The following is an 18,300-nucleotide window of genomic DNA, read 5'->3' as shown; positions in this document are numbered from 1 at the left end:
TGCTGAGCAGAGTTTCTGGACAATTTTTGGTTTGTGCATTTGGGGTTCACTTTCCAAAACAGTAGTGCCTGAAATGCAGGCATGGCCCCTGGACTGGGGGGTGGCAGTGCCAAGGTGAGAAAGTTGAGCTTGGGAGAGTCCATGCATCATCTTCTGCCCCTTTTCTAAAGAGCTGCATGTCCCTGAGGGCGATGGTCGAGGTATGTGTGAGGCTGTGCCTTGCTTACTGGTGCTGGAACGGCTGTGCGTGTCTCTGGTATACAGCAGTAGTCCATGAACCACAGATAAGATCACTCACACAGCACAAGTGCTAAGGAAGGGACAAGAACTGCAATGAAGACGAATCTGTTCATGTTTACAGCTGCTCAGGGTGACGATATTTGCACAAGCAAAAGGGGTGCTGGACTGCTTTCTGTTCCACTAGCCTGCAAGTCCTCACTGCTCTGGTCTATATTAAGTCTGTGCAGCCTTGCTCTGAGCCTTGCAGCACGTTTCAGGTTCTCCAGACCTTTCCTAGCCTGTCTATATTGATTAAAACCTGGCCAGTGTTTCTATGTATTAAAGTGCCCTGGTTTGTCCCTTCACAGCCTTTTTAGTTTATGACAGCAAGAATGACCCCTTGGACTTTTTCCCATTTGCTGTCTGGTTTGGTGTCTGCTGCCCCCTGTGACCTATGGCTGTTTGCTGTAACTCCGTGATTTTCTGCCTAGAAGGGCTTCTTTGTCCTTGGAGTCCTCAAGAAAGCTTATCTCCTTGGCAAGCTGACCAAGTATACCCCAGCAGAGGGAAATGTGTATGTAGGCAGCAAATACTGGGATCCAGCAAAAGCAGATGCACCCTGCTCACAAAGGCACCTTGTCTTTGCCATCCCCAGAGGAGGAGGACTGAAGGACCACTGGTGAGCTCTCCTTCTGTGGATCAGCCTGCCTCTGCCATGTGACTGGGAGCAGAGCCAGTGCAGACCCAGCAGCACGGTTGTTACACCAGGGGCAATGCCGTCTCCTCCTTCCCAGCTCACCCTCACCGTGTGATGGATGTGTTGGAGGCAGGGGCAGCTGGCCCAGCTCATTCTCTTGGGAACAGCCAGGGCAATTTCCCAGGCCATCAGGGCCTTGTGAGTAAAGTGAAATAGCCGTGTGTGGGCAGGAAATAAGAGAGGCCCATAGTTTGGTGTTTACCCAGCATCCCATGTGGGCCTGTAAATGTGGAGGGCATAAAGCTCCTACATAGCAAGAGTTAAGATATAGCTGGTGGGAATGTTTCCATCAGGGCAGCTTTCCATTGCAAATAAATAAATAAATGCTGGCATGGGTAGATTCTGAGAGAAGTCTAGACAGGAAAATATTGCTACAACCATAAGGTATTTCAAATGATTTCACAGAAACATTTCACCAAATTAAAGTACGAGGAGCTGTTCAACTCTGTTTTGTTTTGTTTTGTTTTGAAGAAAGAAAAGTTTTACAGTCAGCTCCTAAACCTTAACCTGTCACAGCAGCTACTGCAAACCCTGTGACACTTAGCTGGGGTTGTCATTACTCAAACTTGTTAGCCTTGGATGTGTTGGTCCTACGTTACCCTAGAGATCATTTGTGACTCATGCTGTGGAAGTCCAGGTGTGGGATGGGGGGACCTCCTAAGTCTCTGTACAATCTGGTGCTTTATGGAGCCACACTGTAAGGTGTAGGACACGGATGATGTGGAGTTTGGCTGGGTGTGTGGTTTGTTTGGTTTGGAAATTTTTTGGTTGTTTGGCTTTAAGGTATTTTCAATAAGTTTCTGAAGGGAGGTAGAGGAAGTTATGTTTCTAGAGTCCTGTTTGGCAGTGCTCCAGACTAGCAGAGATAGAAAGAGTTGGTAATAGTGAGTGGCTTGTTCAATTGTAGCTGAATTCATCTAGTCTCTTTGATGCTGAGAAATTACCTGCATGTAATTTGCATGTTGTATCTTTGCCAGAGGCCAAAATGTTAGCAGGGAAGGGCGTGTATTGGGAGAAGCAGTGGAAAAATTACAGTGAGTCAACAAGGTTGAATTTAGGCCTCCTCACAAGGGAAGCCTCGTTTATTAAGCAACTTGATCTCTTCCCTGTGAGATCATATGTGAAAAACAGGTTGAGCCATGTTTGAGGGAGTTGCCCTGTGGAATTTGTAGATAAGGATGCTTTATACCTGCGTGTGCCTGAGAGGTCAGTTACATTCTGCGGCTTCCAGAGGGAACGAGCCTCCAGAGGAGTACAGTTATTCCAATTTTCTTGTGGTAAGTTTATTGAAAAGAACTTTTGTTTCTTCTTGTCCTCCCTATGCCTCCCTTCAAATCCCTGATTCCCAAACTGTGAGGTGTGATATGTGTGGTTTTCTTCACCAACAGACCCAGGTATCACTACTGAGACCACAATGGCTTGGTGGAAGGCCTGGGTAAGTACAGGATATACTGACACTCTGAGGGGTTTTGGCACTGTAATAAGGTAACTTATAACTTGCATCAGGTACTGTATGGAAATTAACACTTTCCTTTAAAAATTAGCAAGGCCTTTTTACTGTTTTTCTGTCTGTTAAATAGCATTCAGCAGTTATTGAACAAGGAGGGTGTTGGTATGATTGCTGGCTGTAGAGAGAGGAGCAGTTCCTATCTGGATCCTCGGCTGAGAGAGGTGCAGGGGGTGTTCATGGGGAGATGGTACCATGCAACAGCAAAGTTACACAGCTGAAGTCTGCAAGCTTTTTTGGGATCCTTGTCTGCTCCCTTGTCCTGTAGCAGTGAGTTCAGGGCACTGGCCTGTCCCCATTTTTGGTCTCCTATTGCGCTGGCAGGCTGTGGTCACAGAGAAAGATATGGTCAAGCCACAAGGTCTGTCTTTGGTGGGTTTTTAATACTGAAATAATAATGTGTCTTGAACGGCCTGTCTCTTTGCCAGGAGCCAGAAATGCTGTGTATGTTCTCTTGTAAATTCTTGTGGCTTAAAGAGGAATGTGGCAGGATGGGGAGAAGTTCATGGGGTGTGCTGAGGCAGCACCTGGGGTCTGGCTCAGACCAGGCAGCAGGTAGCTCTGGTGATGTGTTAGCCATGGCAGCTGCCCCCAGGCCAGATTAACTCCTAGGTCTCAAAATATTTTTGGGTTTTTTCCCCAGAAAGATTAAAATTGTGATCTTCCTTCTGAGTTTTCTCTGCCTCCCTATTTCCTTCGGAATTTTGGTATAATAAAATGGATGCTTTTCCTGAGCCTAGAGTAGCTCTCACTTAATTTTTTTTTCTTTTGGATGATCTAGTCTGTTACCCCCAAGCTGGAAATGATTTGTAAACTTAGAATGAGAAAAGAAGGAGAAAATCCCTTAAACTCAACTGTTCTCGTACCAGTTGGTGTGGTAGGGGGTGGAGACATGAGAAGAAAATGAGATGTCCAAAGACGGATGGGGGGAAATTTCGGTTTTTTAAACCCTTCATAAAAAATGCAATTCAAAAACAAAAGGAATGAACAAATGTGAAATTTTCTCAGAAAATACTGACTGAATAAAACCAAAACAATAAGCCAACCTGTCCCCAGATCCCAGCTTTTCTTAAAAAAATCCTATTGTATAGGTTTCAACATATTTTGGTAGTAAAAGTTTTATTCCTTTTTCCCTTCATTTGTAGGTAAAATTTTCACAGCCTCAGCTGTAAGGTACACTGCTTCTGCTGCTTTCATGCCAATTATTTCTATTTACATGAGCAGAAACAGCTCAAGCAGTTTCAGTTAGGGAGTTGTAGGATCAATTCAGCTGGGAAACAAGACCAAAGTGAACAGGGATTCTTTGAAAAGCTGGTGCAATTGTACTTGTGCTGCAACAACTATGTGCACAGAGAATGAGGTGCATGAGTGAGTCACAAATGTGCTACTTGAGCCAGGAAGGGCTGTAACTGTTTATCGGAATTAGTACCAAAAAAGATCATTTGTTTCCACTGCCTCCAAATGAAAGCCCAGCTTTGTACTCCCTCTTTCACTGAGTCACCAGGCACGGGTCCAGAATGTTTGGGGGTTTCTTCACAGGGCCCTTGCATGCAGCTGGAGAGGATTGATCATCCTTTTCAGAGCAAGCACAGATGGATAGTCTAACCTGCTTCCCAGGGAGCTGAGCTGGTGCTGGCCATCTTGGCAGGGGGCTAGAAAAGGAGCAACTGAAATGGTCCTGCCAGCTTAGCCAAATTCTTCTAGGTCAATGCGGACTCTTAGAGGTGCAATGCCACCTTCTCTGTCACTGTTTGGTTCTGCAGTGACAGCTTCACCTCAGCCTTAGACTTGCTGCTTGGTGACCATTTGGATTCAAAGCTGCATCTCTTGTGAAGTTTCCTGTTGACACGGTTTGCTTGCCAGCTGCTCTTTCTGCTGGGAGCAAGGTGTGGTGGTGTCTCTGTGCTGGCTGTAAAGCAAACTTTTCCAAGTCTTGCTGATTGCTGAAGATGCTTCTCTCAATACTCCTCACTGGCTCTTGCCTGCTTGACACTGCTCTTGGAGCACAGCTGGCAAAGAGACCAGCATGTAAATGTGCCAGCTGTGTGTGCTGGTTCTCTCTCACAAGGGAAGTCAAAGCAGAAGGGATTTGCATCATAGCAGGAAGCTGATGGGTGGCACTTGGTGGTCCATGTTATGCAAGTCAGGTGGGACAACATTAATGCTTTCTTCTGGATCTGTAATCTCTGTTTTTTATCTCACTGTTAAGCCATCCCCATTAAAATATTTATCAGGTCTTACTAATACCACTAGTTTAATATTAACCCTGCTTCTAAAAGTAAATTTATAAAAATATAGTCATTTCCATCTTAAATATCCTTGCTTCTAGGAAGGAGAAAATTGTGTCTATTATTGTAATAAAGTCATGGTGGCTCTTCATGCCTATGCACCCGCATACTCCCCTTATTGACAGGACCAGCTTGTGATAGGTGGGACAATATATTCAAGCCAGTTCCTTGACTATGATCTTTATTAAATTATGCCTGGGCTCTGGTCAATGGCCCTTCTACTTTGTGGTTACTAAAATAAGTCTCAGTGTGCCTTTTATGCCCTGGGACTGGTACTATCAGCACCTCAGGGTTTTGTTAGGAGTATTCTTGTGTAGCTGCATCTGATTCTTGGTACGGGGAAGAACATCAAATCTGCACTCCTCCAGATGGATCACTTCCTCCAAAGACATCTTTTGGCCCAAATCCTTCCAGTGGAAATGCTCCCTTCTTGAAACCAGCTGTGCAGAAGTGCAGCAGCAGCTACTGAAAAATATGGTCTGTGAGAACAAGACTATTTCAGGACTATTCAAAAAGCTATCTAAAAACTACCCTGCCCCAACCCACAGAGAAATGCAGTACGATACAATAGCACCCATGCTATGGAGGACTGTAATTAAGGGGTGAATAGGAAAGTCCAGTCTGTTAGAGTCTGTGCTTTTTCTGCCAGACTGCCTGCACCTCACAACACTTGCAGCACTCTCAGTCATGCTTTGCACTTTGTGTTTCTGCTGGCAGCAAAGGCTGGTACAGGCAGGTGGGAACAGGAAACTCGGGCTCTCTTTGGGGGGAAACTTGTGTTCTCTTTTTGCTTTCCTGAGAAACTTCAGGCCAGTCTCTCCTATTTTCTGTGACTTCACCATGTGTAGGCAATTAATAGCATTAATGTACTTTTCAAATACTTTTTCTTCAGCTGATGAACACCAGTGGTGGAAAGTAGTGTATTTTTCTTCTTCTTTCAGAGTGAAGCAGAGGGCAGGTCCGTGGCAGGTACTTTAAATTTTAACGCTGCACCTGATGCTCAGATTCTGTACAAGGCCATGAAAGGGCTTGGTGAGTTGACTCCAACACCATATGTAAATTCTATGTTCTTCTAATTGCTAAGTTGAAATCCATTCCTTAGGATATTTGCATCCAGAGATATCACTTCTTTTTTACTGTGAAAAACTAATATTAAAGTTTCCTCAGTGTGTCCTTAAACTTCTACACAAAGGCAATGAACTAGGCAAGGTTGTCTGAATATTCAGATTGGGATTTTGGACCAGTCCCAATTTATTCTGCGCACTGTATTTATGATTTATTGTTGCTTTCCACAGGGACCGATGAACAAGCTATAATTGATGTCCTAACCAAGAGGAGCAATCTGCAGCGTCAAGAGATTGCCAAATCCTTCAAAGCACAGTTTGGAAAGGTTCTTTCAAAACAAAGCCATATTCAATCACTGGTTTACTGCATGCAGGATGTAGTAAATGGGGGTACAGTTCAATCTGAAAGGATGATGCAAACAATATGCAGCTCTTCTACAAATAAGTAGACTAATATCTATTTATAAGGCCTGCAATGAATGTGTAAAATTAATTTTTAACCAGAAAAAAATGTTTTTCTCCTAAAGATTTAATATTTTTAAAGCACATTTTGACCAGAAATACTTTTTAAAAATCAGTTTTAATTTAAAGTGAAGCTTCTTATTGATTTGAAACTGTAACAAAAAATTATACCCATCTAAGTGACATGTTGAGTAAAATATTGGATTGTTTCAGACCTTTTTAAATGTCAAAAAAGTTCAATTTAAAGAACTTGTTTGGAAATTCCATGGCTATCTACAACTATGTTTTCCTTTGTCTCTCTTTGTTTCTTTGACAAAATCTTACCTTTATTGGGAAACTTTTTTCACCAGCAGACTGTACCCTCAGCCCTGCTGTGGAGTCTCCAGTGATCCTTGCTGGAAAGGGGACTGCCATGCAAAAGCCCAAGAAAGGGAAGCAAATATGGGGGTGGTGGGTATGGAACAATGACTAAATAGAACACTTGCATCCCACTAAAAGAGAGTCGTAGTCTAGGAAAACCTGCATTATAATGAACGAGAATTTTGAAGTGTATCTTCAAGCAGACTGCATTCCTGATTCTGTAAATGTCCTGGGTGCAAATTTATATGCAAGCTTTGGGAATCAGCTCTCTCTGAGCTGCACCCTTGCTCAATGCAAGGCCTTCAGCTACCTGGTTCTGCTCACTGAGTTAAGCAGGGTGGAGGAAGATTTGCTGGAGGTTTGATTATTGAGAAAACTCAAATATCAAGAAAACAGGAAATATGTAAGCACCTAGACAAATCCCATTTTGGAGTTAGGTGGCTTTTTCAGTCCCAAGACCTTTTTTAATGAACTATCAACAATGCTGTCATTCAGCTTTGTTACCTGGGCCGTGGGGATGAAAGCAGCATGTGCAGCAAAAGGTGAGGCTGTTTACGTAACCATGTGATGATGCACATTTAACAGGATCTGATTGAAAGCCTGAAGTCTGAACTGAGTGGCAGCTTTGAGAGGCTCATTGTAGCGCTCATGTACTCCCCATTCAAGTATGATGCCAAGGAGCTGTATGATGCCATGAAGGTAAGCAAATGGCATGCTGATATTTAAGCAGTAATACAAATACAGTGCTAATTTCCTGCAATTGTGCAAGTGTTAATAACTGGACTATTACATGGTCAAGTTTGTTATTAGCAGTAGCCTTTGAGAAATACTTAATTATACTGTTAATATTCTGGGGGGAAATGCTGCTTAAATATTTACAGCTATAAGAATATTTCTGTACATATGTGACTCACAGAGCCTGGGAAGGCAACACCAAAATTGAATTTATACCCAAACCTGCTGCCCTGATGCCCCTTGGGGCTGAGCCATGAAACCTTTAAGGAATCAAGGAGTGGAGGTGCAAGGGCCAAGCTGGGGTTGGCTGGGATCCTACCTACTGATAATGTATCTTTACAAGTTTCAGATGCAGAATGGTCTGTTCAAATGGTACAAAGATGGACTGACTAGCCAAGCACTGGTCTCCCTGCATCCCTTTAATGTTCTCTCCTGTCAAAAATCTGACTCCAGAAAAGAATTGCAGAAATGTAGGCAAAAATCAAAAAATAAAAAATGATAATAATAAAAAAAATCATCCTTTGTAAAGGATAAAATCATCCTTTATAAATTATGCACCTCGGTAAAAGAAACCATGTTCAATCCAAATGTGTTTTGTGTCTCCAGCTTTGATCACGACGGTTCCTCGCAGCTCAGCACACAGCCTGACACTGCTGCCGTCCAGCTCCTCCCTTCACCGTACTTCTCTAGCAGTAAATCACCCTCCATGACTAGATGCCTTTCTCCACCTTTATTTCTCCACCGTGTTTTCTATTATAGGGTGTGGGAACGAGGGAAAGTGTCATCATAGAGATCCTGGCATCTCGGACAAAAGCGCAGATCAAGGAGATAATCAAGGCGTACAAAGAAGGTAAGTGCCTGGGGGCTCAGACTTCTGTAGTCAGAAGGAACGCTGTTCTGTAGTCAACAGGGATGCTGTTACCAGCTAGCACTGTCAGCAAGAAAATGGTTTTTCTAAAAGCATTTAACTCCAAAAGCAATATAACTCTCCTTTCAGCTGGCAAACAAAACATAGCTATGCTGAGAGAATTTTAAAATCCCTTTCTAGGACTTCATTCAGCTGCAGCAAAGGGTCAGCAAATCACAAATTTGGTTCAGTTTGGCTACAGAGTATTGTCAGAACATAAACAAAACTATAGCTGTGCACTTGGCTTCTCTCCCCATTAAATAGATGGGAGATTATCAAATATGTATTTGTAAATAGTTTATCTTGTTTATCCCTTCAGCTATACCTCTAAAATTAGCTCTGGGTTTATTTCTTGGACATCGGGGGACCCAGTGACTCAGCTGGATGCAAATGCTGACCTGGGTATTGCAGAGTGTGAGCTGCTCTCTGCTCTGGCTTTTCCCTTAATGACCCTCTTGCCCAGTGTCAGGCTATTGTGTGCACTTGGGTCACTGATAATATCTTAACTGTATCACCTAAATAAATAACAAATCCTTCCCTTGTCCTTCTCTTTCCCTTGGGTAGAATACGGTTCTGATCTGGAACAAGACATAAAATCGGAAACAAGTGGCTACTTAGAGCAGATTCTGGTTTGCCTTCTTCAGGTAATGCTAGAGAAGAGAAATGAGGGTGTAAAGGTCTTCACATTTTTCTCTTCTTCTTGGGAGAAGACATGCAATAGGAGAGCCATTACAGCCATGATCACCAGATAAACTGCAGAGACAACCATGTCACTTGGACTGGGTCTGTTTCAGCTTTGATGTGACCGAAGCAGGGAAATCTCCCTCCCTTAGCAGCAGTAAGAGAGCTGGGGACATACAGTCAGCTCTGCTGGAGAGAGACACCTCCCTTTCACGTATGTGTAAAGCCACTGTACTCTGCAAGGGCTTTAAGAAACAGTGCCCCTCCACTAGGATTCACCACTTTTCCAGGGTCTGTGCCCTCAATGCTGAGTACATTTACCATACCACATTTTTTGAATTCTCCTGCCTGGTAGCAGAGTAACTGAGCAACTTTTTACTCTGCTTCACACAACTGATTTCAGCACCTTTCAGTGAAGGAGCTAGCACTTGTGCTGGCTGAAATATTACTGCTTGGGTACTCTGCAGAAATAGATAACTGAGAGGATAATTGATCTTTGCTCAGAATTAATGATCTGATCCTTATTTTTGGAAGAATCTTCATGAGACAAAATTGTTAACTTTCTTTTTCTGCTCATAGGGTGAGAGGGACAATGCCACCCTCTATGTGGACAATGCCCTGGCTCTTCAGGATGCAGAGGTACTCTCAAATACCTGTGATCACTGACATGCCTGCATTTCCACCTTCCTTCGGAGAACTTCAGAGTGCTTCAGTGTCAGCAGGGGGTTGGAGTCACAATAATTTAGAGTGGGGTTATCCTTAAGGAACTTGAGGTTTTCCAATTTTGCCTGCACAGCTGAACTCTGCCATTCCTAAGAGGAGTGATGAGGCCTGGGTTTTGGCTCAGCTGCTTTTGATATGTGAAAGAATATGGGCATGGTGGAGTGGAAGAGGAGAGAAAAGGGAGGAAACCTCAAGCGTATTGTTGGCTGTTCCAGAAGCTGCTGCAGGAGGGGTAGAAAGGATGGAGATAATGGATGTTCCACTTTGTCTCAAAGACAGTAGGGTTTTCATAACCAGCCATTCCAGGAGACTCTGGTTCACACGGTGTTTTCAATTACTCCAAACCCCTCTACCCCAGCCACACCTTCAGCCAAACTCTGTTTCTTTCCCAGCTGCACACACAGAACAGCTCACTAACAACTGTGTGTTAAATTACAGACTCTCTATGCTGCTGGAGAGAAGATACGGGGCACTGATGAGATACAGTTCATCACCATCCTGTGCAAAAGGAGTGCCACACACTTAATGAAAGGTATGGAGCAGAGCCCACACTACATCAAGCCTCCAAAATCAGAAATCAGCCTAGCCAAGAAGAAGAGGCAGGGCTAGAGATGAGAGACATGGGTGGTCAGAAATAAGTACCTGAGCCTGTTTTTTAATTCCTGGTCACCCAGTCATCAAAAACTGCCAGCAGATTTTGTGAAAGATTATGATGATTTAGTTCTGCTGAAAATCAAGTGCCTTATCTAGGAGTCACTATACAGTAGTGATAACTGGATAGTTGTTTTCATAAATCCAGGGAGTGAGTCCCATCCTAATTATGTAGGAGCATGTGGCGAACAGACACATCCCCTTGGATGTGGGTTCCTCTGGGGGAAAAATAAATATCTATATATATAGCAGCTGGTTATTATTCAGTGCTGGAGAATCACAGGGTGCAGCCTGCATTTCTGCCCCAGGTCCTTTTGAGGGCATCAGAGGCTGCTGGGAGGGAAGACACAAGCCCTACTCCAGCTGAGACCTCAGCTCCGTGCAGCAGAGACCAAACCTTGTAATTTCAAGGCTTTTGAAGCATAACAGATTTTGTTATGTTGGCAGAATTTAAGCATATTAAGTACTGTGTGAATCAGGTGGACCTAAACTAATAAATTTAGCCTGAGATGAACTAGGTGTGCCTGAGCTTTTTCCAAGCTGAAGTCCTCTGAGGCTGTTTCTATGCCCTGGAAGCCAGCTCCCCCTTGTGTTTCAAATTCAATCTCCCAAGGTCACTTTAAAAATAAACAAGACAGACAAACAAAAATAAGTGGTCTCTATAGTATTTGTCTGTGTCTGTCTTTAATAATTTCATTTTATCCTGTTGTGATATTGTAACCAGTCTTTGGAACCTACTGTGGCACCAAGCAAGTTTTTCTGTGCTACGGCCACCCGTAGCTATTTGTCTTGAAAATCTGAGTGTAATTATTACAGCTTTTAATTATTTTTTTTAATAGAAAGAGTAGGTTTGAGTTGAGAAGTTTGTATCCATCTGTCTGTTCTGTATTCCATTTCCCCAGAGTGTCTTGAGTGTTGATGATCTTGGATGCAGAGCAAAGTTTCTTAAGATGTCTCTTGCATTATATAGCAGTTTTCCTTCTTTGTTAGTCCTAGAAAGCTAGGAATAGAAACAGATATCTGTGTTTCTGAGCCTTGGAGTATCCAAAGTGTGTATAAGGCAAGCAATGAACCTGTTGCTGAGCTTTTGTTACTGTGGGAACTCAAATATCTTGGAATCTGCACCTGTGTTTTGCTCATCTTTTCTCGGTTGTTATTATTTTAAATTGTGGTTGAAATGATAAGTTTCCCCAAATGGTGTTGTCATCATTTTAAAGTCCATGGGTTGTGAGCTGCATAGATTTAAGCTGATTTTATTTTGGCTCCTGGAGCTAATGACATCAACAACCACAAAACCAAAGGTGTGCCTAACTTTGTTGTCTGCTTTATTTCTGTGGTTAAAGACAGCAATGAAGGGTCAGATTTCCACATAAACTTGAGGTGACTGAAATTGTCTGAAGTCAAGGAATTAAAAACCATTAATGGTTTGGCTTTTTGTAGATGTTAACATCCATCTTTATAGCTGATTTCTGATGTTGACTAAGCCTCCTGAAGCTGGTGCAAATGTGGCCATTGCTTATCTGTGTGTTCATATTGCCACACAAGTAATGCCTGTAAATATTGGGCATAAAATGCCTAGAGGGTTACTTGGTGAAAAATATAAGTTCTTTGTATTTCAAACAGTGTTTGAAGAATACCAGAAATTGGCTGGTAAGAGCATAGAAGACTCTATCAAGAGTGAAACTCGTGGTTCACTTGAGGATGCCATGCTGGCTATTGGTAAGTGGTGACCTTTCTCTGTGCTTTTCAGAGTCTGTTGCCTTTTCTTCTGCAGTAGCTGACTTATATTAGATGGATCTACTTTATAAAGGTATATGGTAGGAAGAAATGGGTACCTATTGGGCAATAAACTCAGATTCAGGAGCACACTGAATTAATGGGAAGCATGTAAGATCTCAGTCCCTCCTGCCCTGGGCTGGTACCATTGACTCTTACTGAGCCTTTTTGTATGCCTAGTGAAATGCACCAGGAACATCCGTTGCTACTTTGCAGAGAAGCTGTACAATGCTTTAAAGGTAAGACTCTTCATTCCACACACTGGTTTTCATACTGACTTAACTTGTAACCTGGCTTCCACCAATTCAAAGTAGAAGAGTCAAGGTTTTGGTGAAATTCAGCAGGTTTAGTGCAATTGTTGCAAGTAATAGCAGAGTCCTTTCAAACACCCTGAGCAGAATAGTACCCTTGAAGCTCAAGATAACAAGGGAGTCTGCCTTTTCTGGCTTAAGAGCCTGCAAGAAGCCCAGCCCCACTTCCTGGAACACAGACAAAACTTCTGGAAGAGGCTTTTCTACGAGGCTGTTTAGAGTGAAGACTGTTTATGGGATAGACTGGAACACAGTATTCTCTTTCTAGGAAGCAATTCTCTCAATGGCAGTATAAAATGAGAGTTTCAAATGGGGGACACATAAGGTATTTGCAGATTGTGCCCCTGTATTACTTAACTGGTATGTACAAGATGTCAGGTCTACAAACCATTTGGAAAGATGAGATAACTGTTTTGTTATGAGTGCGATCTTAATTTTTCTGTGAGTGATTGAACAATATTGGTTGAAGCCAAACACTGCCTGGGTGGTGCTGCAGAAGGACAGTGTATTCAATGCCAACTCCCACCTCTGTAGCATGTTTGCTTTTGCATTTGACATGTGCAAAACTTGTGGTGTTGGGAGTGGCCCCTGGGAGGGGTGTGAGGGTGGGCCCTCCAGGAAGAGATGCAGATGTTCCACAGAACAGGTGCCAAGTGGTGTTTGAAAGCTGACTCCTCCTGCCCTGGACTAGTTTGCATAACTTACCCTTTGAACACCCAGCAACACCACAGACTGATGTATCTGTTATTCCAGGGGGCTGGCACTGATGATGGGACTCTGATAAGGGTGCTTGTTTCTCGAAGTGAAGTTGACCTAAATCTTATAAAGCCTGAATTCAAGCGTATTGCGGGGAAGTCTCTCTCCACTATGATTTTGGTAAGCAGAATCTTGATATGATGGTTCTCAGGCATTGCATGTATTCCTAATCTTTCCAGCACTGTGGAATACTTCCATGGTTGTTGCAGTAACATTTCTGCTATGATCATGGCTCTCCTTCACTAGGCCTGTTCACAGTCATGTCCTTGAGAGACACATGTGTCTGAAAGGTGAGTCAGACCGTATGCTGTCTGTAAGAGACTTGGACAAAGCAAACCCAAGGAGCCACTGCACTAGGATTTTCATGGGGCAGTCTCTGTGTCCATGCAATGCATGACATCCTAGATGAATCTAAATTAAATTAATCATTCCTGTTACCCCTATCCCACACTGCTGCACCATTTTCTCCTCTCTCTCTCTTCCATCCTTGACTACCTCAAGTCAGTGCCATTCATATACATCAAAATACTGCTGGGGTATGTTGTTCCCTTTCCTGTTGTTTGAGGTTTTTTAGTTGTCTTATCCCAGGTGAAAGCCTGGTCTACACTGTGATGAGACAGGTTCAGAAACTGAACCTTTTCAAGGCTTGTTGTAGCATTTGAGTCTCAGCTCTGACTGAATGTGCCTCCCCTGTTAGTGCTGAAATGCTGTGTTTTACCATTTGTCCTAAGGACTTTGTGACATTCCTCTGCTCCTGTACAAATGACACAGAAGCCCTGTCCTTAGCAGTCCCTGTGGGAAGTCTGGTTCTGTAATGAAGGGCCTTTCTTATATTTGACACTGCCAGTGTCTGTCATGTTGATTAATGACCAGTCTTCAAGGGTCTGTACAGAATATTCGTTCCTTCTGAGAAGTGGAACTAGCTTTACACCTGTCGCCATAAAACATTCAAAGAGAAGAAATTTTTTTTACCTAGTGAATATTTTCTGTAGTGCTTCTAGACCAAAATGACCACATTTGTGGCTCTTTTATAAATGCCATGTATCAGGGCTAACTAGCGCCTTTTCCCTTCATGTAGGGAAGAGGTGCTACATGAATACCCAAAATCTGAACACAACAGGTTTGCTTGCTGTCATTTGTGCTGACTTTGTGCTGCTCTGTGGGACAGAGCCTTGATCAATTGCTCACCTGCATTCCCAAGGAAAAAAATTGGACTTGATAAATGTTATTTCAGGTGGTAACTACAAGCCTCATTTCTCCGTTCGCTTCTGATGGTGTGTCAGCTGGCAGCAACTCTGCTGAAGTCTGGCTTGCTCTTTCCAAAGTCCTTTTCCTGTGTGGGCATATTCCACAGACTGACAATGTCAGCACTTGGAGAGTGCAGAGGAACTCCCATACTCACCTTTTTTTTTTAATATTTTCTCCTGTCAGGAGGACACTAGCGGCGATTACAAGACAGCCTTGGTGAACCTCTGTGGCAGTGACTGACAGACTCTAGGAGGAAGATGTTGAAAAGGATACAGAGAGAAGATTAACAGTGAACAAGGGTCTGAAAATGTGCTTGTAGAAAATCTCTCCATTGATCCAAAAAGGGGGTGAAAAGAAGATCAAATTAATGGCTGAGGTATCCAAAGCTCTCTGAAGGATGTGGATGCTCATTACACATTGAATGCTATCCACTTCCAAACAGTTTTTCAAACACAAGGGGGAAGGTTACTTTCTTGTTTCCATTTTATTCTTTGACATTTTCCTTCTATTTTAATCCATTGTGAAGGATGGCACTTTGACATGGAATTAAAGGTTCTTCTAAATGCTCTAGAGCTGTTTCACAAGTCTGAACAACCCTACAAAGCTTGGGCTGCCCTGAAGCTGTGCTAATTTCACCAAAACCAGCTGGTAGAGCCGGGCCATTTGATGCTTGCAGGATGTGTCTGGAAGGAGTCCCAGATATTAATGAGGCTTTGGGGCGTGGGTCAGAAGGAGAATTTAGTGCCAGAGGCTGTAGTTTAGCAGCCTTATCTGCATAACTTCACAGGGAGCTCCCCAAGGAGCAGTGAATGGCAGAGCCAAGCTGGCTGCAAGCATGTGAAAGTTGAAGGCTGTGTGCCTAATTTATTTTTTGCTTGTCTGTTGGGGAAGACCAGCAAGTTCCAATCCCCACATCAGTGTCAGACCATGAGGGAATCAAAACTGGCTTGGATGATTCAGTTTTGGTGAACACAGGATGCTCTGCCCATGGGAGCAGACCTGTTTCTGCTTCTAGTGTCACAGTAACTTCACAGCAGTCAGTGGACTCCCTCCAAAATTGCCTCCAAACCCCATGGCTGCACCACCAGGGTGCTGAGTGAAGCCTCATATGTGGAGAGTGACACAGAGAGAACAGTCTGAGAAGTTTGGGTCTGCCTTGACCACTGGTTCTCCACACTTAAAGCAATCCTTAAAATGTGTAGTTAAAAAGCCGTTCAGTAAACGTGTTCAGTAAAGGAGCTTTTCTGATCAAATGGGTGAACTTTTTGGCTGAGGGGTGCTCCCTTCCTTGCACTGCTGAGATTAGCAGGAATCAGTGCCACCACACGAGTGGCAAATTCAAAAGGTCTTGGTGAGTCCAGGACGAAGACAAAGGCCCTGGGGTCAGGGTATCAACAATCCTCAAGTGAACACAAAGAGAAGGTTTCAGTCTCTGCCCCTTATAGTGCTTGTCTTTTCAGTGATATCCCAGTTTCTTGCCTGGTCTCTAGGCTGAGCATCAAGGTGGGCATTTCTTCTCTCAGTTTTTGAGGGACATGGGCAGGCTACAGACACCAAAGGACAAGGACTCCCACGTCTCTTCTGATGATCAAAGCACCCCACCTGGTTTTTCACAGTCCCCTGTTCTGATTGACACCGGTGACCGCGCTTGCCTGTTTCGCTTTAGTTTGGCTGTTTTGAGTCGGTTCGGGCCTGCGAGTGCCGCGGCGAAAGCCGTGCTTACACCCCCCTCTGCTGGGGGACCGGCGGCGGCACCGGCTATCCCGGGCATCCCGGGCATCCCGGGCATCCCGGGCATCCCGGGCATCCCGGGCACACGGGGCATCCCGGGCATCCCGGGGCATCCCGGGCATCCCGGGCATCCCGGGCACACGGGGCATCCCGGGCATCCCGGGGCATCCCGGGCATCCCGGGGCATCCCGGGCACACGGGGCATCCCGGGGCATCCCGGCTCACCGCGTATCCTGTGCTCACCGCTCATCCCGGGGCACCCCGGGCCCGGACTCCGCCAGAGCCAAGAGGAACGGGTGGGGTTTCCCCCCTTCCCCCTTCGCTCTCTCGCAGCCTGGCACAGGGGACACGTTCCTGTCCCCTCGGGCAGCCAGCTCGGCAGCTCTCAGCCCAGAGCCCTCGGCACGGCTGCGGGCTCTGCAGCAAGGCGCTCCTCCGGCCAGAGCCGTGTGAGCAGGTTTTACTGAAAGTATGAGCCATTCTGGTGTGCTTGGGGTACAATTTTGGAAAGGCCAAATGGGAATTTGTGTCTGCCTGAGCGAGGAACAGGAGTGATTTACACTGCTGCACCCGCAGCTCCTCTGTTTCCTGGAGCTGGACTGGCAGCAAGTGAAAAGCAATCCCAGCTTTGAGGGACCTAAGGTCTGACTAGAAAAGCCTAATGAAAGCTCAGCTCTTCAAGAGTATTTTAGTTCAGAGCTGTGTGATGATTTCACTACAACGTTTGTGTTTATATCACCCCAGAGCTGCCGTTGTTGTTATTGTTATCAGGTTATTCAGGTCAGAGGTTGGCTTTTCTTCCTGGCCTGTGCTTAGCAGAGTGGGTATGGATTAGAGCTGTTTCACTGTGATTGCAATCCCAATTTATTACTAACAGCATGGGAGATGTAAAGTGAGTTGCCAGAATGCTCAGAGGAGATCAGTAGTAAAGCTGGAAAGGAGGAACAACCAGGGGAAGCTGATTCTATCACTGTAATTGCTGGGAAACAAAACAATTGTAAAACATCAATGAAGATTTAATTACATATTGATTGCTGCTAAAATGTTCCCTGGGTGAACAGGTGCTTTAATAAATCAGGATCAATTCCTAAGCTGTTCTAAGCAGACTTTTCTAAGTGCAAATATTGACTTAGGGCCTTTCTATTCATTCACAGTTTTATTAACGTGATTTTATTGCACAAAAATCAAGATAAAAGCTTGGCAAGAAAAAGGTAACAGGGGCAATGTAAAAAAAGTCCAGGACTAGTGTTGGCCTTGTGCTATGTGCCAGCCCTTTCCTTCCTCCTGTGCTGCAGAAAGACCCGTGTGCAGGGAGTCTCCAGGGTGGCACTAATGCCACCTTGCTGTCTCCTTCCCCGGGTGGCTGCCCTGTGTCCTCAGGTGCAGCACAGCCAGCAGGAGCTGCGCTACCCCTCAGCCTCCTGGGGCATGGCACGTCAGCTCTGCTCACCTCACTGCCAGGTGTGCCTGGGAATAGCTGTCTCCAGCTGTTACCCCTGCTCCTGACACCTGGAAACTAACAAAAGTCTGGTCCAGATAAGACGCTAATGCGCACACGTCATGTTTAACCCCTGAGAGTTTCTAATCCAGAGAAAGCTGACCTCATTTAGTCTTGCTTAATTCTCCCAGAAACGCAGAGCAGACGTGACCTGAAGCCCAGGAGGCCAGCCACAGGCAAGCAAAGGCCCTGCTTCTTAAGAGGTGTGTCATCACTGTGACTTCTGGAAAGAAGATTGGATTGGTTTGGCTTCACTTGTATTTCTATTTTGCAACAGTTTCGTGTAATTTTTGGATAAAATATGTCTAAGTGTTCAAACTGAGGCTAAAAGAGCATTGCTCCTGTCAGGATGTGGAGGAAGAGAATAGCAGATATCTTAGGCAACGTGGGAGATCTCTTTAACATCTCCTCATGTTAAGGAAAGTGTTTCAAGGGCAGGAAATAATCTGAGAAAGATGTTCAGTCTTCTTTTCCCCTGCGGTTTCCTCATCAGTGCACAGAGGCAGCCCTGGCTGCTGGAGGCTGTTGAGCAGCGCTGGGGTGGGGCTGGGCCAGAGCAGTGCCCGAGGCACCAGAGCTGACACTGGAGCATCTTTGAGGCTGCCCAGACAGCGCTTCCCTTCAGA

General features: G+C 44.6%; 1 protein-coding gene across 1 annotated transcript; it reads left to right on the top strand.

The window, feature by feature from the left end:
- The first annotated feature begins 2,130 nt into the window (after positions 1-2,130).
- Positions 2,131-15,015, top strand: LOC102113732 (annexin A8 like 1). Its single transcript, XM_005520575.3, has 13 exons — positions 2,131-2,253; positions 2,365-2,411; positions 5,713-5,803; positions 6,067-6,161; positions 7,243-7,356; positions 8,152-8,242; positions 8,864-8,943; positions 9,560-9,619; positions 10,142-10,235; positions 11,978-12,073; positions 12,311-12,369; positions 13,195-13,317; positions 14,629-15,015. The coding sequence occupies exons 2-13, from the start codon at positions 2,391-2,393 to the stop codon at positions 14,683-14,685; spliced, it is 981 nt and encodes a 326-aa protein (XP_005520632.1). The 5' UTR covers positions 2,131-2,253; positions 2,365-2,390; the 3' UTR covers positions 14,686-15,015.
- Positions 15,016-18,300: the final 3,285 nt, after the last annotated feature.

This window comes from Pseudopodoces humilis, chromosome 9, assembly GCF_049639895.1.
Source record: "Pseudopodoces humilis isolate 2021_Gansu_Grassland_sample_001 chromosome 9, ASM4963989v1, whole genome shotgun sequence".
In the NCBI taxonomy this organism is placed as follows: Eukaryota; Metazoa; Chordata; class Aves; order Passeriformes; family Paridae; genus Pseudopodoces; species Pseudopodoces humilis.
Note: the sequence above shows the minus strand (reverse complement) of the source record. Positions and strands in the feature narration are given on the sequence as shown.

What these genes read in the sequence shown, in the direction of transcription:
- LOC102113732 (XM_005520575.3), top strand. Translation starts at nt 2,391, where the DNA reads ATGGCTTGGTGGAAGGCCTGG. An exon ending in AGCTGTATGATGCCATGAAG is followed by an intron (nt 7,357 to 8,151) that starts GTAAGCAAATGG and finishes TTTCTATTATAG; the next exon opens with GGTGTGGGAACGAGGGAAAG. An exon ending in TGGCTCTTCAGGATGCAGAG is followed by an intron (nt 9,620 to 10,141) that starts GTACTCTCAAAT and finishes GTTAAATTACAG; the next exon opens with ACTCTCTATGCTGCTGGAGA.